This window comes from Grammomys surdaster, unplaced genomic scaffold, assembly GCF_004785775.1.
Source record: "Grammomys surdaster isolate TR1022 unplaced genomic scaffold, NIH_TR_1.0 98, whole genome shotgun sequence".
NCBI classification, from domain to species: domain Eukaryota; kingdom Metazoa; phylum Chordata; class Mammalia; order Rodentia; family Muridae; genus Grammomys; species Grammomys surdaster.
Window position 1 is genome coordinate 1007920 of NW_021604577.1, and position 24089 is coordinate 1032008.

General features: G+C 39.5%; 1 protein-coding gene across 1 annotated transcript in view; it reads left to right on the forward strand.

Moving 5' to 3' along the window:
• The first annotated feature begins 7831 nt into the window (after positions 1-7831).
• Positions 7832-24089, forward strand: part of Nemf (nuclear export mediator factor) — a 53738-nt gene continuing 37480 nt past the window's right edge. The window contains exons 1-11 of the mRNA XM_028782871.1: positions 7832-7957; positions 8657-8725; positions 8876-8978; positions 10116-10241; positions 13313-13461; positions 15082-15149; positions 18303-18389; positions 20625-20698; positions 21899-21969; positions 22059-22134; positions 22869-22931. Coding sequence (XP_028638704.1) covers positions 7899-7957; positions 8657-8725; positions 8876-8978; positions 10116-10241; positions 13313-13461; positions 15082-15149; positions 18303-18389; positions 20625-20698; positions 21899-21969; positions 22059-22134; positions 22869-22931 — 945 coding nt within the window. The 5' untranslated portion in view covers positions 7832-7898. The remainder of the gene's footprint in view (positions 7958-8656; positions 8726-8875; positions 8979-10115; positions 10242-13312; positions 13462-15081; positions 15150-18302; positions 18390-20624; positions 20699-21898; positions 21970-22058; positions 22135-22868; positions 22932-24089) is intronic.

Here is a 24089-nt window from a genome sequence, read left to right on the forward strand (position 1 = left end):
CGATGGGGAAGCGAGGGCTTGGTGTGGAGGACACGGGAAAACCTCTTCAAGGGCCCACGGAGCACACTTTTCGGTAACTGGTTTTCTTTGCGCTCATCAGGGAGCCCATCTCGCCCCTCCCGGGCCCGCCCTTCCGCTACGAGCTCCGCCCTTCCTCCGTCTGCCGGCCCCGCCCTCCCTCGTAGAGTGCTCCGGACTCTCCGCTGCCGGTTTTCCCGCCATGCAAGCTTCTGCCTTGAGTTGGTGTTGGAAACACTTCTCCCGAACCTCTCTGTGGCAACCTCGTCTATAAACTCTGCGCCCCCTCCAGCCGCCTGGCGCCCGTCTTCCAGCATCCTTTCCGCGTCCATCTTCCTCTGGTCCTCTGCCTCCCCGAGTGGCTGCTTTTGTCTCAAGACCAAGACTCTGAAGAGATTTTCTGTCTGACCCCTTCCTCTTCCTGGTTTAATGTCTTCATAGGACTAATTAAGAAACATCATGAGTCCTAAGGTGTGCTTTGTAGACAGGTTTACGTTCCATTTGCAAGGAGGGTGTTATCTACGACGATGTTCAGGGCCCAGATTCCACATAATGCAGGTTACATTTCAAGAGATTACCTGGGAGTTCGAGGCCCGCTTAATAGGAAGTTCCTGGGGCATAGTGACACCTCATCTCACACACTCAAAAGAAACCCCTACACTACTTTGTTTTGCAATAAGAAGCAAACAACTGCTGTCCCTGATGGCAGCCTCCTGTTTCAGCTATTGAGGAGCCTGAGGCAGGATTGCTCTAATTTGGGATTCCAGTCCAACTTGGGCAACACCTCAAGAACTTTCTTAAACTCAAAAAACTACTTGGCTTATGCAAAATCCACTAAACAGCCCTAAATATTGTATCGATCACTAATTCATAATACAAGCTAAATGGATGCTAGCTAGAGTAACCAAGAGTGATTCAACTTACACAACCATACGATGAATAAAATATTTACTGATACTAAAGGATAGTGACAAATGAGAAAGGCAGAAAATACGTGTCATTTACAAGAGTTTTTGTTTTGTTTTGCTTTGGTTTTCAAGACAGGGTTTCTCTGTATAGCCCTGGCTGCCCGGAGCCAACCTTACTCCATTTTGAAAGAATAGTTTTACGTTTTGTTTTTCCTCAGCTATTGACTTCTGAGAAAGCAGATGGCCAATGGTCACTGCACCCTAAGGAAAGTGGTTGCTGCTGCCTGAGCCAGACAAAAACATCAGGGCGGCAAGATATCCACCGTGACAGACCGTCCAGCTTCTGTGAAATTCCCCCAAACACATTATCCCCTTCCCTGCCTGTATAAATTGCCTGAGAAAATACAGCTCGACAGACCTTGATCAGAAAATTTGACTTGGTCTCATTCTTTGGGTCTCCTGTCCCTTCCATTCTCTCTCCCTTTCTGTTAGGGTACCCTGCCAAAGGGCCCGCGGGTGGGGGTACCTGGCTGTCCTGGAACTCACTCTGTAGACCAGGCTGGCCTCAAACACAGAACTCAGAAATCCGCCTGCCTCTGCCTCCCAAGTGCTGGGATTGAAGGTGTGGGCCACCACTGCCTGGCTCCCCATTTACAAGAGTAATAAAGTTGGTATGGATATAGAGACTGTGTATGAATAGAAATTGTTTGAGAAACTAGAAAAATCGCCTCTTACACTTTAAGGGTCATAACATCAGGTGCCCTGTATACGCTGGAGTTCTTTTGGTTCTTCGCTTTTATGAGTTCTAGTTATCTGGGTGTTTTTCTCCTGTGAATGTCCCTCTATCAGTGCGGTAGTTCGAAACCTGTGGGTTGCATGTCAGATGTTCTGCCTATCAGATATCCACAATTCATAACAGTAGCAAAGTTACATTTATGAAGTAGCAACAAAATACTTTAATGGTTGGTGGGTCACCATAACTCAAGGAACTGTATTAAAAAGTGGCACTGTTAGGAAGGTTGAGAACCACAGAGTTAGAGCATACTATGACAATGTAGAGGCTCCCAAATATAGTGATTTAAACGAGGCAGAAGTGTAATACTGACTGTTCAGAGGTAGGAAAACTTGAGCTGGCAGAGTGGCTTAACATTACTCATCTTTAGACTCTGGTTTCTTTCTTCCTAATGCTGTCCATGTCCTGGATCTGATCACCAAGTCTCCTCCTGGCTTGCATGCTAGGCATCATTGGCGCCCTCTAGTGCCCAAGGAAGGCAAAAGAAGAGAAAGGAAGAGGGATTCTCCCCCCACCCCACCCCCCTTTTGAGAGTTTTATACCTCAAATGCCCTGTGTGGCGGGAGATGGCTTTGAACCCTTGACCGTCTAAGTCACCTGTTGAGTGCTGGAATTCCAGGAGTGTGCCACCCTGGACAGAAGTTATTTTATTTTTAAACAACAACTGCAAATCACACCACTTTCATTAATGTGCCACTGGTGAGAACTCAAAATTGTAAGAAACCATGACACGTGGTCCACTGGGATAAAAATATCAAACAAAAATATATAATAATAGGGGTAAGAGACATTGGGTACAACTAACCTTTGGCTACATCTTCGTTTTTATTCCTTAAGAGAAGCTCTTTAGTTTACACTGAATCTTTTGTTGCCCTAAATCAAAACCACTGCCGACTTCCTTCAGGTGCCCGCTTTTGTTTTATGTTGGAAAGAGTCGTCAAGGGAACAATTGTTTTTGACTGAGTTAAGAAGAGGCCACAGGTTTCCCTTCTCGAAAGTCTAAGGATTTAGTTTAGAGGAGGGGAAAATAGGAAAACTCAAAGAAGGTCTGCTTATGGTCGGAAAAATTCTCTCTCCCCTTACATGCCTTCTTAACCAAAGCTTGTTCTAAAGCAGAAAACACAACTGTAAGGAATCCACGTTCACTCCTCTCTACCCACGGACAAGTTTTCCTCAACAATAGGGGGGGTGGGGGAGCAACACCAGGAATAGGTGAGGGCAGACAGATATTCTAGGTTTCGTTCCTTCCAGCTACTCTCAACATCTTTTCGGACCCCTAATCTCTGCCACGAGGGATCATGCTATACACTGTATGGTATACAGTATTTAGAACAGATGGTTCGCTCGTAACCAGCATTTACCAATTCAGAGATGTAGCAGAGACTGCAGGCCTGGAAAGCAAAGCGATTTAGAGCAACCATTTGGGGCTCTCCCTTCCCCTCTCGCGGCGCATACACCTCAGAGGGAGGAAGCACAGGACAGTTTTTTGAAAGAATGCACACGATTTGGAATAAAACACAAGACTCCTGGCTCCAGCGAAAGAAGGCGTGCCCAGGTGACATCACGCGGCCTCAGCCTCTAGACCGCCCGCGCTGGGCGGGTCTGGGCGTGTAAGCAAAGACTTTGCCCTGCCTCCGGTGACGTCACGTCCCGGCGAAGCTCTAGTATCTCTCCGCCGCCCTCGCCGATCGCCGGGCGCGGTGGCGCACGCCTGTAGTCCCAGCTACTCGGGAGGCTGAGACAGGAGGATCGCTTGAGTCCAGGAGTTCTGGGCTGTAGTGCGCTATGCCGATCGGGTGTCCGCACTAAGTTCGGCATCAATATGGTGACCTCCCGGGAGCGGGGGACCACCAGGTTGCCTAAGGAGGGGTGAACCGGCCCAGGTCGGAAACGGAGCAGGTCAAAACTCCCGTGCTGATCAGTAGTGGGATCGCGCCTGTGAATAGCCACTGCACTCCAGCCTGGGCAACATAGCGAGACCCCGTCTCTTTTGTTTGACTCTCTCTACCCTCCTTTAAAAATTATTATTATTACTAGTTCGTTTCGTTTTTAAACATTAACAAAGGATAAAGTATGTTTTTAGGGTTTAAAGGAATTAGTCAACACATATTTTTTATTTAAATACAACACGTATTTTTATTTAAATCTCTTTAATTTTATTTAAGTCTTTCTCATTCCCACTTTCTCCCACCCCCTTCCCACTCTAATCTTCGATTTTCTCTTTCCTGCGAGGTTAAAACAACAGCTTTGCTCAAGATATTTAAGGACTTGTGGCCGCCTCACTACTGACTCCTACCGTAGTATAGTCAGAACTTATTTTCAAAAATATGTTATTGCCCAAGTAACCAGCAGGGACTGCTATTTCGTTTAAAAGTAGTAGGTGAAAAACAGCTGCCCGACAAAAAGCGCTTTCTCTAACAACTTACAGAACTCAATGTGAAGGAAGTTTAGTGACGAATTATAAATTTAGCTATGTCTATGTTCCAGAATTATGGAGAGTTTTCTGTAATGTCTTTTTCTTTTGTATCCATTTATGTTAAGTCTTATTGAAACGAATACAAAACAACCTTTAAAACCTTGAAAACCTGAGGAAACCGTACTAGTCCTAACTTAGAATTTATAAGGTCTGGACTCTGTCCTTATGATTGTAAAACAACAGAAGGACTTTAAAAGTCATACATATTTATCAGGTGGGCACAACAGACATGCTGAGTATTTTAAAAACAGAACAATAATAACAAGTCTACTCTCTCCCAACTTAAAAAAAAATAGAGACAAAACAATTTTTGATATATCTCATTTTATTGTTTTGTTTTGTTTTCCCCTCTTCTAAACAGATCGCTGAATTTGGTTCACAATAGCTTAGCTATACTTGTAATCACTACATCAGAGTATCTAGCTTGCTTCTTAGCCTTGGTGTTCCTACCCTCTTAGTTTTTTTAAGACCTCTAGAAGAAATTCTCAGATTGTAGAACCTAAGCATGAATAGTGGCATATTTTTTGCCTCCTAAAGAAAAAAAAAAGAAAGAAAAAGAAAAGAAGAAAAAAAAGTCTGTATTCTAACATATGGAAACAGCCAAACGGAGATCGTGGGGAATAAAAGAACTTCACAGATTCCACTAGCTTTGGGGTTGTGAGGTAGAGAGGTTATTCCAATAGGTCAAATATAATCTAAGGGTCCTTATAAAAAGACAAGAGTTAGGGTTATGGAAAGAGATATGTCGTGAAATCACATATTGAAGCCGTTTGGGATTACCAGTCAAAGAATATGGCAACTTTGGAGGCTATGAGAGACAGACAATTCGAGGGATTTTCCTGAAAAAAAAAAAAAAAACTGTCCCGCCCCCACCCCGCCCTCGGCCCGCTCCCACCCATGCCCCTACATAGATGGAGCTCTTCAGACCCCTTTGGGACTTCTGACCTTCAGAACACTTAGAAAATAGATTTGTATTATAGGGAGTGGAGAAAGCCCTGAGTGAATATTGTTGACATCGGCAAAGCCATGGCAAGGACTCGGACCCCATTAAGATCCCCATTAAGATGGTAAAAACCTTCCACCTAGGGCGAGGTTCTGAGGCATGGCAAAATCTTACTATAATTCAAGCGTGGATGTAGACATTGTGACAGAAAATGTCCACTGTGTCTTTCTCCCTCTGGATGTTGGCAACCTGAAGACTGCTCTCCTACAGAGACCGCTTCTACTGAAACGACCTAAACCTGTCTCCATATCCAGCTGTATACCATAAACCTGTCTCCTTATCTACCTGTATACCATAAACCTGTCTCCTTATCCAACTGTATGCCATAAACCTACCTGCTTGTTCAACTATATGCAGTAACTCCACCTTTCTGTTGAACTCTAGTAAATATGCTGAGTTTGGGCTAGAGGCTGTAGTTTCTACAGTGGAGAGCCCAGACTAGTGGGTCATGACCTCTTTGAGGGTTGAAACTACTCTTTCACAGGAGTCACTTAAGACCATCAGAAAACACAGATATTTATAATTCATAAGAGTAGCAAAATTATAGTTATAAAGTAGCAACAAAAGAAACTTTATAGCTGGGGGTCACCACAACATGAGGAACTATATTAAATAGTTGCAGCATTAGGAAGGCTGAGAACCACTGGCTCAGACCATCTGATCCCAGCTTTATATCTGTATGTCTGTCTTTTTCTTCATGCTCTTACTGCCCTAGTCAGGTCCATCCCTGGATGCTGTGCACAGACATTGTGTTGTATTGTTTACATCTTTACACTTATGGCTGGTATAACAGTAACAGAAGCCGTTTACAGAAGGATTAAAGGTGCACAGGCACCAGAGCTCCACGTTTAACTCAGAGGAAGAGTGATAAGAGCTGAAAAGATTCACGTCTGTTGTTCTCTTCTGTAACATGGTTGTACTTTGATTTTAAATATACCATGGTGGTCACAATTTTCTATCAGTTCCCCCATGTCCATGTCTCTGTATATGTTTTGGTTGTACATTTAGCCTTTTACTTGTATTTAGGATAGACTAAAAACTGCTGCTTACTGCAAAATGCTGTGATTTAGATTCCTTCTAAGTGCTGGATGCTTGGTGCTCGGTGTAGTAGTGAGGGCCTTTAAAAATCAGAAATGATATTGTTCTTGGGAGAAACCAGTTTCACTTATGAAGAAACTATTAGAAGAAGAAGCCTGGTATGTGTATCCCTGCTGCTTCCGTCTCACCTTGCAACTGTCCCCTCCCTTTCCCATGTGCTTCCATCATGATGCTGGAATGTAGCCAGAGCAGTGGCCCTTGTTAGATTGAAACAGATGTGGCTACTCAATTTCAGAGTGCCAGCTCCTAAAACTGTGAACTTTGTACATTGTTTAACCTTTCCTATTTTGTTACAACAATAGGAACTAGATTAAGACATTTGCCAGGGTTAAAGGTCTATGATCTGGGCATGATAGTATGTACCTATAATTCCAATACCAATGAGGCTGGGCTCAGAGGGAGTCTGAGCACAGCCTGGGTTATAGGATGAGTTTAGACTAGCCTTGACTATATAGCATGCCCTGTCTCAAAAAACCCCAGAATAAAAATTATAAAAATCCTTATGTATTTAGATATACTAATTTGACACTTTTCTTGCTTGCTTTTGCTTTCTTGGTCACCCATTCTAAGAACTTATAGTGAATGCCTAGTAAACTTTTAAATACATGTTTCACTGATTTAAGAATTACTCAAGGTGCTAAGTGTGTTGGTAATTTTAGCACTAGAAAAGGTAGAGGCAAGAGAATTCAGAATTCTAAGGCATCCTGGGCTACATAGCAAGACCCTGACTCAAAAATGACCATTACAAGCACAAACACACACACACACACACACTCCCCTCCACTGTCCAAAACTAATAGATTTTTTGTTCTTAGTTTTAAAATGGTTTATTAATAATACTAGAACTTTTAAAAAGAAAAATTTAGACGAATTAATTAGCATATATTTGAACCCTGAATAATTTATGAATCGGTAGCATGCAGAACTAGAAGAGGTTCAGAGAATGCTGGGATGTGTGGGAGGAGTAATTTTTCTCCTTCTTCCATAGAAACCCTCACTTTATTTTTATCTGACATCTTTACTTAGCGAAATTCTTGAATATTTGAAGTGCCAAGAATTTATGAAACTCGGGCTTTTATAGCACCCACCACATTCAACTTGAATGAGAGTTCTACAGTATGCTGCAGAATTGGACTTCGGAGAGCAGTGCCCATCAAATTAGGAACCTATAACTACGGTTTGTCAGTCAGGAAAATCCAACCGTTGAGTTTTTGTCTGGTCTCAAATTTGCGTTTAGAAAGCACTCTTGCTCTCCCATCCCCTCTTGGGGAAATGCGCCTTCTACTCGCTTTAAAATGGTTAATAACCTGCAGAGCGGCTGTGGAGACTGGCTTTACTCCCCAAACACAAGGGGACAAGGGGACGGGATTAGCCCGGTCAGTGTTCAAGGAAAGAACTCAGTTTGAAGAAGGTAGCTAGTCCTACGTCAAGTTGTTTTAAAACAGTGAAAAAATTGATTATGATTTGACAACTTTCGCTTTAAGAAATATTGGCTCATCTGGGCTGCCGTAGATACAAGCCAAGCGCGCGTGCGCAGAAGCGTAGCGGTGCCGTGTCGGGTCAGCCACCGAGAGGACTGCGGTAGCGACGCGCGCCCTAGCCATGAAGAGCCGCTTCAGCACGGTTGACCTCCGCGCGGTGCTCGCGGAACTGAATGCGAGGTAAGGTAGTGGGAGTGAACAGGCTCGTGCTAGGAGCAGAGGGAGTGGAGGCTGTGCACCGGGTGGTCGCGAGATGGAGAGCCTCACGGTCGTCCCAGTACCTCGGGGATTCGCTAGGCCTGGGGGGGCCGAGGTCGGGGCCGGTGCCCTCGGGAGACCCCCGGGGATCGTGCCCACAGGCTGCCTCTCCCGTGCGCTGGTCCGGAGAGATCGTGCCGGGGTGGTCTGAGTCCCGCAGCTAACGCTTGGTAGAACGGGAGTGATTGTCATTGCTCTGGACTGGCGGCCTGGTTTCTTCAAAATTCCCATCCTTCTTCCCAAACAGAGGTAGCAGGGCCTTTCAGCTGAAATGGGCAGATTTGGACCTGTGTTCTGGACTTGTCTCCTATTCAGCTGTGTGAGCTTTGTCGCATTTTCGGGGACTCGGCTACTCCCACCACTCCTAGTAAATCATATTAAATTTTACTCGTTTTATTCCCAAAGCACTGGGCCGTGTAAGATGAAGGCAGTTGTCTGGTGTTCCTGAGACCCAACAGACCACGTTTGTGCTTAGAAGTCTACAGTTAATTTGAGGATAACCTTTACAGGCGATAGTGGTATCCTAGTTGAAGAAGGGTTTCTCTTCTGAAACCCCAATAAATGACGGAAAAGTTTTGTTTCAACCAAGAGAATGATTTGTTACATGTTTCTTTTTTTCAGCTTGCTAGGAATGAGAGTAAACAACATTTATGATGTGGATAACAAGACATACCTTATTCGGCTTCAAAAGTAAGAATGTTTTATAGGATTACTTTTGGTAAATAAATATGACATTCTTGGTTTTTTTTTATAACCTGCATTTTAAGTTTTGTTTTTTAAATTCGAAGAATAAGTTTTGGCAAATTTCCCTAAAGAAATATTTGGCTTTCTCTTGAACAGACCTGATTTTAAAGCTACACTGTTACTTGAATCTGGTATACGTATTCACACAACAGAATTTGAGTGGCCTAAGAACATGATGCCATCTAGTTTTGCCATGAAGGTAAATATTAAGTTTGGAGCTAATTTTTAAAACTCTATTTATCTATTTATTTTGTGTGTGTGTGCGCGTGTGTGTATATGTATGTGTATGTAGGTGGAAACAACAGACAGGCACAACTTGGGGCTCTCAAGTGAATGCCAGAAGACAACCTGTGAGGAGTCAGTTCTGTGAGATGAGGGGTCAGGGGTAAGATCCAACTTGTAGCCTCAGACTCCATCCATGTGCCTTAGTCTGCTGGCCTGGAACTTGTTCTTTTGTTGTTGTTTGAAGCAGAGTTTGCCTGTGTAGCCTTGTCTGAACCAGAACTCCCTCTGTAGACCATGTTGGCCTCAAACTCAGAGATGGGCCTACCTCTGCCTCCCAAGTTCTAGAACTAAAGGAGTGTGGCTTGGAACTTGATACAGAGCAGACTGGCCTCACATTTAGGATGACCTTGTTCTCGTGCTAGGATTGTAGGACTTTGTGTCTGTCACTCTTCTCAAATAATGTTGAGCTGGGATTGGTAGTTCACACGTGTAACACCAACATTCAGGGGACTGAGGTAGGAAGGTTAGCCTGGGCTACTGAGTGACATTTTGCCTTAAAAAATAGTAAACAATAACAGCAAATTCTTGGCACTCTTTTGAGTTAAGTGTATTTGTCTACTTAAATGGTAAGGTTTTTTATTTGCAGTATGATAAATCAACAGATGCTCTAGTTCTCATATTTGCTATTATCTAAAAAATAGAATACAAAAATAACTATTTCAGCTAGAAGTTACTAAAAGCTTAAGTAAATAAGTAAATAAAGGCTTAAGGATTTTCCCGCTCACTGGGAACTGGCAGGCTGACTCAGTGGACAAAAGTTACCTGAGTTTGATCCCTGGAGTTCACGTGGTGAATGGAGAGAACCTATTCGTGAAACTATTTACTGACTTTTACATGCATACTATGGCATGCATATATCACCACACACACACTAAATAAGCAAAATGTGGACAAGTTTTAGAAAGTTTCCTCTGGCTATCATAAGCTTTTGTTCTGTGACCGTATTGCTTTATTTACCATTCTTGATGGCGTAAAGATAATTTCATAAATTAATACCAAGTGCTTAGGAATTTACTTTTATTGTACAAGCGCCTTTTTTGTTTCTTGCTAGTGTCGAAAACATTTGAAGAGTCGGAGATTAGTCAGTGCAAAACAGCTTGGTATGGATAGAATTGTGGATTTCCAGTTTGGAAGTGATGAAGCTGCTTACCACTTAATCATTGAGCTCTACGATAGGGTAAGTTAAATTGAGAGATACAGAGGAATGGAATTGTATGCCCTATTTGTTTTTTACTCTTTTCATTCAGTGTTATGTTTAGTTCATTATGTTCTGTAACATGGTATTTTAATTGATGTTGTTAGAAGTTCTTATAATCATGCATCTTTGCTAATCCTTGTCTATCTCTTTGTTGTTGTTTGTTTGTTTCTGTAGCCCTAGCTGTACTGGAACTCACTCTAGACCTGGCTGGCCTCAAACTCAGAGATTACCTACCTCTGCCTCTGCCTCCGCCTCCCTAGTGCTGGGATCAAAAGCATTGCTACCATCGACCTGCGTTTTCTCTCTTAATTTATCCACAACTCCTCTTGTTTTGTTTTGTTTTTTAATAAAGTTTTTTAAAAGCCTTTTTATTTTTAGAAAAATTTACTTTTTTTTCCATAACTTTTTTTTTTTTGAGACAGTTTCTCTGTGTATTCCTTGCTGTCTTGGAACTCACTCTGTAGACCAGGCTGGCCTTGAACTCACAGAGATCTGCTTGCCTCTGCCTACCTAGTGCTGTGTTAAAGGGTGATTAGAAAATGCCTTTTACATGACCCTCATGAAATGCTGATCAGCTGGCCATGGTGGTTCACACCTTGGGAGGCAGAGGCAGTTGGGCTTCTTTAGTTCAAGGCCAGCTGGAGCTATAAAGCAAGACTTTGCTCTTTTAAAAAAATCCAGTCATGTGTAAAAAATTTTTATGCACAGTATAGATTTCTGGAATATTCATAATTTTTTAAAAATGTAAATAATCATTTTTTTTCCAAATTCTTTTTTGTCTTTTATAAAGTAACCATTTTTGTTTAGAAGTTAATTTAGACTCTGAGCTGGAGAGATGGTCAGTGGTTGGGAGTGTTTGCTTCCTTTGCAAAAGACCTAAGTTCAGTCCCCAGTACCAAGATAAATGAGTGAAGACCACCTGTAACTCAGCTCCAAAAGTTGGAGATAATGGAAAGTTCTTGTGTACTGTACACTAACTTAGTTTTTACTAATGTGATCTTACATAATGTTTATTAAAACAAACAGTCTTCATTCATGGCTTTTATGTTACAGTTTATCCCATTGACTTTAGGTAGTTTCCATTTGAAGGATCTGAGCAAGCAGCCATGCGTACTGTCTAGGTTCTAGAAGTCCAATTAGTGATGGATTTGGAGTGAATACTAAGGATTTATGTTTGAGAGTGTACACTTGGAATTTTGTTTAGTCATTGTGTTGTCTGAGAGATAGTTGTTGATGCTTAAGAACATATTTTAGCCGGGCAGTGGTGGCTCACGCCTTTAATCCCAGCACTTGGGAGGCAGAGGCAGCGGATTTCTGAGTTCAAGAGTTCGAGGCTAGCCTGGTCTACAGAGTGAGTTCCAGGACAGCCAGGGCTACACAGAGAAACCCTGTCTCGAAAAAACCAAAAAAAAAAAAAAAAAAGAACATATTTTAAAGTTTGCTCTTTTCATTCTGTATACCAGAGTTTGACCTTTTAACTTTCATGTCTGGAATTTTGAGGAATGGTGAATCTAGGATTTATTAGGCTTTGTACAAAGAGGCTTACTGCAGCTCAAAAACATCTTAAGAAACTGAGTTTATAAGTTTATAATAAATTTGGCCTGCTGAGATGGCTCAGCAGCTAAATGTGGCTGCCACACAAGCCTGAAGACCTGAGTTCATGCTCTGTAATCCATGTAAAAGTGGAAAGAGAACCAACCCCATAAACTTGTCCTCAGACACACACTTTGACACATTCATGTGCCACCTCCACCACCACACACAGCATATAACCCATACACACAAATAAAACTTTTAAAGTTACGTACATAGGACATGTTATAATAGATAGGAACAGCTCTGTGAAAAGTAACCTGAGATCAGAAAGTAGCCTAGCAGAGGAGGGATTATTGATTTATTTAAAAATTAATTTAATTAATATTAAATAAAAGTAAATAACAGTAGTGCTTTAAATTTTTCTTTTAAACATTTTCATTTTATTTTATCTGGTTGTATGAATATACACCACATGTGTACCTGGTTGCTGCAGAGGTCAGAAGATGTTGAATTCTTTGGAGTTACAAATAAGCCACCATGTTGGACTTGGTGACCCAGAAGAGTAGTAACAAGTACTCTAAACTGCTGAGCTATCTCTCATCGTCCTAATTTTTTTTTAAATGTATCTTTTAAAAAAAAAGTATTTTTTAACTATGTGTAAAAAGTATTTTTTAACTATGTGTATGTGCACAAATGCTCACAGAGGCCAAAATGTCCTCAGATTTCCCTGCAACTGGTGTAAGAGGCAGTTGTGAGTTGCCTTCCATGGGTGTGGGGAACTGAACTCAGGTCCTGTGCAATAACTATGTGTGTTCTTGTGCTCTTAATCACTGAGCCATTTCCCCGAGTTTCTCTAATCAGGGTTCCCTGTGTACTTTTGGCTGGCCTGGAATTTAGAATCTTCCTGCTTTAGCCCCTAAATGTTGGGATTATAGTTATGTACCATCACATGTGGCCACATCTCACTTCTGTCCTTTTATAGACATATTATGCTATTTTATAATTCCTTGTGTTTGTGTTTCATGTTCTCTTGACCTGAATGTTTTGAAACTTTGAACTTTCGTTGTTGGTTTATGAGACAGAGACTCATGTACTTGAGGCTGGCTTCAAACTTGCTATGTAGCCAACAATTAACTTGAACTCCTGAATCTCCTACTACCTCTACCTTCTAGTGCTGGGATTATATGCATGTGCTAATGCTTGGCTTTGGCAGACTTATTAAAGGTACCCATACTGTTAGGTTTTCATAGTGAAGTACTACAGGTAATTTGTGCAATAACTGGACAAAGAATGTAAAGTTTTCTAGTTTCTTTGACTGCTTCCAACTTGGAGTCCTCAGAATTTAATTAATTGGATTGGGCCAGAGACCCTTATTTAGATGTGACTGGTGCTATTTGTTTTGTAATTCATTTGTAACTATAAGTAGGTCTTATGAGAAATCTTTTTCAGTTTTTAAGATGTTTCAAGACTGATTTTAAAAGGATTAATAAATTAAATTATTTACTCTATTGCAGGGGAACATTGTTCTTACAGATTATGAATACCTAATTTTAAATATCCTGAGGTTTAGAACTGATGAAACAGATGATGTTAAGTTTGCTGTTCGTGAACGATATCCCATAGATCATGCCAGAGCTGCTGAACCTTTGCTGACTTTGGAAAGGTAACAGTATTTGTTCAATTAATGTCACACTTACTAAAAGATAAACTAGGTTATGTTTCACATTAGGAAAAATTCAGTTAAAATGTTTACTTGTATAATGAACTGAAGCATAAACGTGAATATAGCAGTTGTGTTTGTGGCCAGCAATCTCTCCTCCCCTCTCCCCTCTCTTCCCCTCTCCCCTCTCTTCCCCTCTCCCCTCTCTTCTCTCCTCCTGTCTCTCCCCTCTCCTCTCTCCTCCCCTTTCCTCCCTTCCCCCCCTCTTGTCCCCTCTCCTCCCCTCTCTCCTCTCCCTCATCTCTCGAACTCAAAAAGATCCACTTGCTTTTGCCTCTGGATTGTTGGGATTAAAGGTACACACTGCCTTACCCAGCCTTCAGTTGTATCTCTTTTTATGCTGTGGTTTGGGTTACGTAAAAATGTCTCAGTCTTGACTTGGCTGTTCTGTGAGAAGATAGATGCATTAGAGTGTAGTTGGGGGTAGATATTCTACTTTAGAAAAAAGGGAAAGGGATAAGGTGATGATGATTAATTTCAGCTTCTGACTGGGAGGCTTTGCTGCCTAGTGGTCCACTTGGTAGTCCTCTTGGTGGACTTAATAGTCACTTAATAGTCATCAGAATCAGTGAGAGGGTTTGAACTGTAAACTGTTGTATCTTTGCTCATTCAGTAGATCCAGGGGTTTTTTACAGGTTCCCAGATATTGTTGATCCTATGGTGGCACTGAGCCACAGGATCCTTTGAGTTCTTAGCAGATATTTAATTAGGAATAACAACTGTTGAAGGTGTTCAGATATGGCATGTAGATTTACAAACCACATGTAACTTAGACATGTACACGTACATAGAAATTTATCTTTCATGTCACATTGATGATAAGCAATTCATGACTTTGTGGAAAAATACTGATTTCTTTTAGAAAACCTGGATTTAAGACTTGGTTTCAGGAACCTTTTGATTGTGGTTAAATTATGGGTTTGTGTGTGTGTGTGTTGAGACAGAATCTTGCTGTGTAGCCCAGGCTGGCCTTGAACTCAGAGTGCTTTATGTCCCTCAGCCTTACTAGTATAAACATATATCACCACACTCAGCTCTGAATAAAATTAAATAAAATTTTTTTTCCTGTATCTGTGTATATGTGTGTATCCACGCATATAAGTGCCAGAGATGCTAGAAGAAGGCTTTAGTTCCTCTGGAACTGGAGTTACAGATGGCTGTGATGTACCTGTTGGGACTGCTGGGAACTGAACTCTAGTTCTCTGTAAGAACAAGTGCTCTTAACCTTGGGGCCATCTCTAGTCCCATGTGTACATTTTTTTTTCTTTTCTTTTTTTTTTTTTTTTTGAGACAGGGTTTCTCTGTGTAGCCCTGACTGTCCTGGAACTCACTCTGTAGACCAGGCTGGCCTCAAACTCAGAAATCCGCCTGCCTCTGCCTCCCAAGTGCTGGGATTAAAGGCGTGCGTCACCACTGCCCAGCATATAAATTATTTTTAAAACTTGTTTTTCATACCTACAAGAATAATTTCTGCTATGTTTCAGACTCTTGTAAAGGTGAAATAAATGGATGACATAAGGTTTATTAAATATAAGTTAAAAAGTATGCCACTTTTGTTCACAGATTGACTGACGTACTAGCTAGTGCTCCTAAAGGTGAACTGCTGAAGAGAGTGCTGAATCCATTACTTCGTGAGTACTCCTGTGTATTGTACTAAGATGTTTGTGGAACAACACTTCCGTGAATATATTTAAATCTCAATTTTTTTTTTCTTTTCAAAAAAATTGAACAAGGGACTGGATAGCTACTCAGTTCACAGTGTAATGGCCAATGGTTCACAACCTATAACTCCAACTCCAGGGGATCTGACGCCCTTTTCTGGCCTTCATGAGTATCTACACAAATGAGGCATACATTTACATAAACAAATACTCATGAATAAAAATAAAGTATTAATTTAAAAAAAAAGTTTAAAGTGATCTTTTGAGTAAATAGGTTTTATTTATTTATTTATTTATTTATTTATTTAGTATATAGCATTCTGCTTGTGTGTATGTCTGTAGGCCAGAAGAGGGGACTAGATCTCATTATAGATGGTTAGGAACCACCATGTGGTTGCTGGGTCTCAGGACCTGTGGAAGAGCAGCCAGAGCTCTTAACCTCTGAGCCATCTCTCCAACCCCCAGGGTTTTAAAGTTTTGCTTGTTTTGTGGTGCTGGGGCTTGAACCCAGGGCTTTGTGATGATGAGTACATATCTATCACTAAGCCTTATTGTCCCAAAAGCTGACCATTTTTATGTTGGTTAGATTTTATTTAAAAACAGCTCAGTTAGTAGAGTACTTGCTTAGCATTCACAGAGCTCTGGCTTTAATTTAACCCCACCATTATATAAAAGTAGGCCTGGTAACATACACCTACAATGTCATTACTCCTGAGAGGCAGAGGGATTAGAAGTTTAAGGTCTTCCCTTAGTTTCGTAGTAAGCTCAGGCCAACTTGGGATAGAGAAAACCTTTTCTAACAAAATAGAAGCAGTGGCTGGAGAGATGGCTTAGGGATGGAGAGTGCTAACTGCTCATACAAAGGATCTAGATCAGTTCCTAGCACCAACATGGTGGCTCTCAGATGTGCTGTAACTCCAGTTCTAGAGCATCTGACACTCTTCTGGCCTCTATGAACTTTTGTATGCATGTGATGCAAATAAACGAATGATCACACATACATGTTACACATAATTAATAGTCTTTTAAAAATAAAAGTAGTATAGAATGTTATTAATATCTCAGTGTGGTAGACTTCAGAGTAGTTGCTTTTTTTCAAATAATATTTTGTTTAATGACCACTTGGCTTATTTATTTATTTATTTTCATTTTTCGAGACAGGGTTTCTCTATGTAGCCCTGGCTGTCCTGGAACTCACTCTGTAGACCAGGCTGGCCTCGAACTCAAAAATCCGCCTACCTCTGCCTCCCAAGTGCTGGGATTAAAGACGTGCGCCACCACTGCCCAGCGTTTGTATTTATTTTATTTTTACAAAATTTCTCAGCCTCAAGGCGGACAACATCTTCCAGATATTAGTTCTTCTCTTCCTCTCCCTGTCAGCTTTGCCAAATCCTTTTGTCTGTTTGATGGTGTTTTGTTCTGTTTTGACCCAGGCATGGCTCAGCTAGCCTTGAACTTGTTACATAGCCCAGGCAACCTTAAACCCTTGGTGATCCTCCTGCTGCAGTTTACCTTGGCAGATCTCTATGGCTTTTGAGAGTGGGTAGTTTTAATACTCTTAGTTCTTTCTTATTGTCTCCCAAAGCCTTTGACTATTCTTTTGCATTTCATTGTATAATTTAGGATTGGGGTATTGCTTTCTATAACAAACACCTGCCAGGGTCTTGATGTGGATTACATTGATTCTGTGGGGAAAGTAGCAGTCTTCATTATACTGAGTCTTCTGTAAGCATAGACGGTCTCACCATTTATTTAATTTTTTTTTAATTTCAAAATATTATAGTTTTTATATATATATAAATTTTATTATTAAATGCCCATTTTGTTTTTTTGGGTTTTTTTTTTTTTTTTTTTTTTTTTTTTTTGGTGTGTGTTGTTGTTAGGTTTTAAGCATTACTAGACATGGTAGCCATGCTTTTAATACCAGCACTTAGGAGGACAGGTAGGCAGGTGTCTGAGTTTAAGGCTAACCTGGTCTACATAGGGAGTTCCAGGACAACCATGACTACACAGTGAAACCATGTTTCCAAAAATAAAAAAAAAAAACAAAAATTACATTTTAGTTTGTTTTGTAGGGAGTGGGCACATTTTTGCCATGGTATACAAGTGGATATCAATCAAAAGGCCACATAGCAGGAGTTAGTGTGGGTCTTGGGGATTGAACTCAGCTCATTAAGATTGGCTGTGGCAACCTGTATCTTTTGAACCATCTCATTAGCCCATAGAATTGTTTTCTTAATTTCTTTTCTTTCTTTTTTTTTTTTTTTTTAAGAATACAATTGATTTACTTGGCAGATTTATCTTATGTGAGCACCTGCATGTATATATGTATACCACATGTATGTCTGGTGTCCACAGAGGTCAAAAGAGGGAGTCAGGTCCCCTGGAACTGGTGTCACAGTGGTTGTGAGCTGCTGTGTTGTTGCTGAAACCAAACCAACATCCTCTCTAAAATTAGCAAGTTCTCTTAATTACTGAACCATCCCTCTGGTTTCCCAATTGATATTTATATATTCTGATATTTATACATAAACTTGATTTATATTTTTGTATCTTTCAGAGCTGATAAAGATAATTAGTCTAGAAGACTGTGTGTTCTTTAAGAATTTTTAGCATACAGGATCATACCTCCTTTGAAAATAAAGCTGCTTTTTCTGTTTGAATGCTTTTGAGTAATTTTTTTTTTTACAATTATTATTTTTACACAGTTTTATGTGTATCGGTATTTTATCTACATTTGTTTGCTAAGATTTATTTATATATTTTATGTATACGGGTGCTTTGTCTACACACCAGAAGAGGGGATCAGATTCCATTATAGATGGTTATGAACTACCAGGTAGGTGCTGGGAATTGAACTCATGACCTCTACATTTCTAGTTAACCTTATATATGTTTTGTTAAATGCCTGTAACATGTACCAATTCTCTGCTTATTGTGATTTCAAACTCCTCTCATTGCTTCAGGTCTTAATTCTAATACCATTTGAAATGAAATAAAATTACTTTCAGTGGCTACTTGTATTAAGTAGATTGTTGATATTGAGCTATAAATTTATACTGTGTTTTAAATGTGAAGTTTTATAGGAAAATAATGACAACAATACTGTTTACTTTTGTATAGCTTATGGGCCAGCTCTTATTGAGCACTGTCTTATAGAAAATGGATTCTCTGGCAATGTTAAAGTGGATGAAAAACTTGAAAGCAAAGGTATGTCTGCATGGTCTATATTTTATACATTTTAATTTGTTTCCCTTTTCCTTTTTTTCCTTTGAGGTTTTATGGTACTGGAAATTAATTAGACCTAAGGCTCTACAGACCCTAAAAAAATGTTCTACTGACAAACACTTCATTTATTGTTTTGTTTTGATTTTTTTTTTTTGAAATAAGGTTTCCCCTACATTGTAGTCCAGTGTCATGAGCTCTGGATTTTCCTCCCTCAGCCTCCTGTAGGTTATAAATGTTTACTAGCATGCCTAACACTTCCTTCTCTCTTCCTCTTCCTCTTTTCTAAATGCATGTGAGTGTTTTGTGTCCTTATTCATCTGTCTGTTCAGTACATGCTTGCCTGGTGTCCTGAGAGGCCAGACATCCCCTGGGACTGGAGTTATAACCCATGTAAGCCACCATGTGGGTGCTGGGAAATGAATTTGTATCCTCTGAAAAAGCAGCCCGTACCGCTGAGCCGTCTCTCTGGCCTCTTGCACCTTGTTTCTTTTCTAGAAATAATTTTAGTTTTTAAAGTTAAAGTTAGAAGTGAATGGACTTGAAAAACTTTGATCTGGGATTGGCAAGATGCCATGTATCCTCTTTGTCTCCAGTGACAACAGATGGTGGTGGTATTTTTGTTATTATAAAATATTATAAAACTCTGGCTGCTTAATATTAGCTATATAACCTTTTCACAGATTAAAATGTATCATGAGGCTATAGTAATAAAATAGTGACTTTTTGGAGAAGGAATAGACCAAAAAAAAAAAAATAGAACTAAGTATATACAGAGATTAGAAAATTAGGGGAGGCAGAGGCAGGTGGATTTCTGAGTTCGAGGCCAGCCTGGTCTACAGAGTTCCAGGACAGCCAGGGCTACACAGAGAAACCCTGTCTTGAAAAACCAAAAAAAAAAAAAAAAAAAAAAAAAAAGAAAATTAGGTTTATGAGTAAAGTGTATCTTTTTGTAAGAAAGTTGGATGATTTAGTAATCAACTGACCAAAACATAATCTTATGTACATAAACCAATTACACAATTGAAACAACCCTATCTCATTTTCTTAAGCTTTTACATTATTTCATAAATACTTTCCTGGTTGTTTTAAGTTTTAAAAATTAATATGTGTGTGTGTGTTTACGTGTTCCTTCCTGATATGTGTTGGGGAAGCAGGACCCGTGCATAATATGTGTGTGTGTCTTCTTTTTTCCACTTCTATGTTGTGTTCTGGGATTGAATTCATGTCTCCAAGCTTGTGTAGCAGGCACCTTTATATATTGAGCCATCTCACTGGTCTGCTTTATGTTTTTATTATTATTATTACATTTTATTTAGTGTGTTTGTGTGTATGTTCAGAGGACTTCTACTTCCTGGAGATCTGACAACATTCTCAGTTTTATGGTTGGTTGGTTGTTTTGTTTTTGTTCTTTATGTTTGAGATGGAGTCTTACTGTATAGCCCAAACTGATCTTGAACTCATGATTATCCTACCTCAGTCTCCTTAGTGCTGGGATTACAGGCCTGTATCATATTCAGCTACCTTTCTATTGTTGATTTTTAATAAATATATTGAACCAGGCATGGTGGCACATGCCTTTATTTATGGCACTTGGGAGGCAAAGGAAAGTTGTTCTCTATTGATTCAAGGCCAGCCTTATTTCACATAGTGAGTTCCAAGCCAGTCAAGACTGCATACTGAGACCCTACCTCAACAGTAAATAAATACTATATTATATTAATGTGCTTAATTATTAATATATTAATAATTTATAAACATGAATATTCTATTATGTGACTATTATGTTAATTCTGTTGATTATAGCATCACATTATTTTATATAAATATAATGAATTATAATATATTTTTAATTAATTATAATTATATTTTTTGAGAAGCAACCCAGAACCTCTCAAACTTGGCCATTATGAGTTAATTGTTCTGAGAAACACATTAGTTACATGGGCCAGAAGGGAAAAATGTAATAATTGTAATCAGCATAATTAGTTATAATTATTATATCATAACATTAATATTATGTTAAGTACATTAATATAATTAGTATTATGACATCAGCATTAATGTAATTATGATATATACATTAATATATTTGATACATTAATGTTGATATTGTTAATACATAATATATTTTATGTATTAATATGATAAATGTTATTTAATGGTATTAGTCAATTTAATTGGCATTCTTTTTCCCCTTGTTTTTATTTCTTTCATTAGATATTGAAAAGATACTGGTTTGTGTGCAGAGGGCGGAAGACTATTTGAAAAAAACATCCAACTTTAATGGAAAGGTAGCAGCACTGTGTAAATACTGTGTGTTGTTTTGCATGTATCTATTTGGGGGTTGGGGGGAGTGCCAAAACATTTGAGAGGTTAGACAAGCTGCAGTACTTGAGCATTTCCATTTACTGTGTAGGTCCTAGTGGTCAAACTCAGGTTTCTCAGATTTAGTGACGAATACTTACTCATTGATCCATCTCACAGCTTTCGTGTATTATTTTGAATTTTCAGAAATAAAATACTTATAATTTAAGAGTTTTGTTTTCTTGCTTGAGGTTTGAATCCAAGGCCTTCTACATATGCATTCATACTGTACCATTGGGCTGTATACCTAGTTCTGGGATAGTCTCTTCGATTTTTATATTGCTTCTTGTAAATTTTTTTCTATTCTTTATTTTTTATAGAAAATACTGCATTGGAACTCAGTCTAAAACTAGCCTTGCCTAGAGTACACTAGGCCCTGGGTTTGAACCCTAGTACTGTCCAAGTCAGGCATTTGAGTGCATATCTGTAATCTTAGCACTTGAGAGGTGGAGGGAGGCAGTAGGGTCAGAAGCCTTGGTCTGAATAACAAGTTCAAAGCCAGCCAGGGATACACAAGACCCCACCTTTTATAAAAACAAGAAAGAATAGTTGAGTAATTTGTGTAAAAAAAAGTTTGACTTTTTAGTTAGGTTTATGTATATGTGTTTATATGAGTGTATGTACAATGTGTGGGTACCCTTGGAAGCCAAAAGAGGGTGTTGATCCCTTGCAACTGGAGTTACAGGAGTTTATAGGTATGTAGGTACTGGGAACTGAACTTGGGTGCTCTGAAGGAGCAATAAGCAGTCTTAGCTGAACTGTCTCTCCAGCCAATTGTTTTTTCTTTGACTCAAGGTCTTGCTGTGGAGCCCAGGATGGCCTCAGGACTCAACATTTTCCACAGCAGCCTCCCTAGAACTGGATTTATAGGCAGAACTGTACCTGAGGAGAACATTCTGTCTTGAGTTGATTTTAGAAAAGCATTCTTTAATTTGCTAATACTTCAAAATGGGTGGGCTATAATCATCTCATAGCTAAACAATCATAACATTACCTCATACTTTAATATTTGTCTTCTCTATTCAAAATGTTTAGCTAGAAAAAATATCATTTAAATAGTTAATCCTTTGTTAATTGTGAATATAGGTGAGTCTAATGCTAGATTTTTTTTTTTTTTTTTTTGGTAGGGATATATAATTCAGAAAAGAGAGGTAAAACCAAGCCTGGATGCAAATAAACCAGCTGAAGACATACTCACGTATGTAGTAGCTAAATACACACCCACCAGCTAGTTTGCTTTGTATAATAATTAATATTCTTAATTGTGATATTTTAAATGCCTTACAGGTATGAGGAATTCCATCCTTTCTTGTTTTCTCAACATTTACAATGTCCATATATAGAATTCGAATCATTTGACAAGGTGAGTTTTCTAGTTGTTTTTTTTTTTTACTAGTTAGCATGCTAGTTGTCAGAACATGCTAGTTAGCAACACAAGTTGTCAGAATTGTTTATGTTGTCTTGGAGTTGGGGATGTAGCCCAATGTGAATGCATGCACAAAGTCCTGGATTTAATCCTCAACACTGCAAAAGAAAGAAAAGGAAGGATGGAAAGAAACTCAGAAAATATTCTTGCCGTAAATTCACTGTGAGTCTGTGGATTGATTAAAAATCAGGGCACTCATGAGTACAACTATTAGAAGCAATTGCTGCCATTTTTAATTAAAAGAAAGACTAGGGCTGGAGAGATGGCTCAGTGGTTAAGAGCACCATCTGCTCTTCCAAAGGTCCTGAGTTCAATTCCCAGCAACCACATGGTGGCTTACAACCATCTGTAATGGGATCTGATGCACTCTTCTGGTGTATCTGAAGACAGTGACAGTGTACTCACATACATAAAATAAAGAAATCTTTAAAAAAAGAAGATAAGACTAAATACAATCTTAGTTTTATTCTTGACACTGTTAGTTGTAGAATAGGTCACTGCAAATGTGGTCAGGTAGTGAGGGCACTGGTATAAAACAGGCTAATGCTGTGTGTGTGCAAGGTAAAATAGAGACCGTGCTTTTTTTTCTTACAACCAATTGTTTCTCTCTCTCTCTCTCTCTCTCTCTCTCTCTCTCTCTCTCTCTCTCTCTCTCTCTCTCTTTAAATAAGGCCGTGGATGAATTTTATTCCAAGATAGAAGGTCAGAAAATTGACTTAAAAGCTTTACAACAGGTATAGTATCATTTAAAACATTTATATTAAACTAGCTAGTCAGAGTGGTTTGGAGGGTAGATATTGCTCTCATTTAAGAGTCAGCTGTCTTCCAGAGGTATGAGAGCCTTCAGATCAGATCCTCTGAAACTGGGGTTACAGGTAGTTATGAGCCATTATGTGGATTCTGAGAACTGAACTCTAGTCCCCTGGAAGAGCAGTAAATGCTCTTAACCACTGACCATCTCTCCAGCCCAGTTGTTTTGTTTTTGAGACAAGGACTCACTGCAATTCTGGTTAGCCTGACACTAAATATTTAGAGGAGGTTGCCCTCAAACTTGGAGATCTGGAATTGAAGGCATGTCACCATAACTAGCCCTTCCCTTAGTTTATGATAAAAGCTCAGGGGAGTCTTATTGAGAAGTATGCCTTCATTCCATCCCCACCCTCACTCCTATTATTCTAATTTCAGATCTTTTAAAGGAGATGAAATCTAGTGGGACCATTAGTCTGTTATATACCCTAGTATGACTCAGTATATTAGAGCATCCCAGAGCTTCTCAAACTTGGCCATTATGAGTTCTGAGACACATGTTAGTTACATGAGCCAGAGGAAGAAAAATGTGTTTTCTGTACTAAGTTTCTTTATCAAAAACTTTATGCTGTTTTTGTTAAGCTGCTTTAGAAATTGGTCCTTGTCTGATCTATTTCATGATACTCCAGTGAGGATTTTACACTCACTATTTTTGGAGCACATTTGACTGTGTTTTTAGAGCATGTGCTGTATGTAGATCTGCTTTATAAACTGATCAAAGTCACTTTGAGAAGAGATTAGATTTTTCAAAAATACTAGTCAGGGGGCTTCAACCCTAGACAAAGAACTATTGGCAACTGTGGAATGCTGAAAATGGGAGACATGGTCTTCCTGAGGGAGGAGCTACTGAGTTGGATGTCTAATACACGATGGGCAGCCCTGAGATCATATGCATACTTGTCGTATTATGTGGACTGAGCAGGTTCTATTTTTATATTTGGGAGAGAGAAAAAAACGATGGTTAAAGAAAGGCTATGGGTTTGAGAGCGAGCGAAGGGGATACAGGTGAGGAGTTGGAGGAAAGGGGAAAAGATGTCATTTCAAAAAAATCAAAAGTTGTTATTAAAAAGTTAAACAAATCAAAA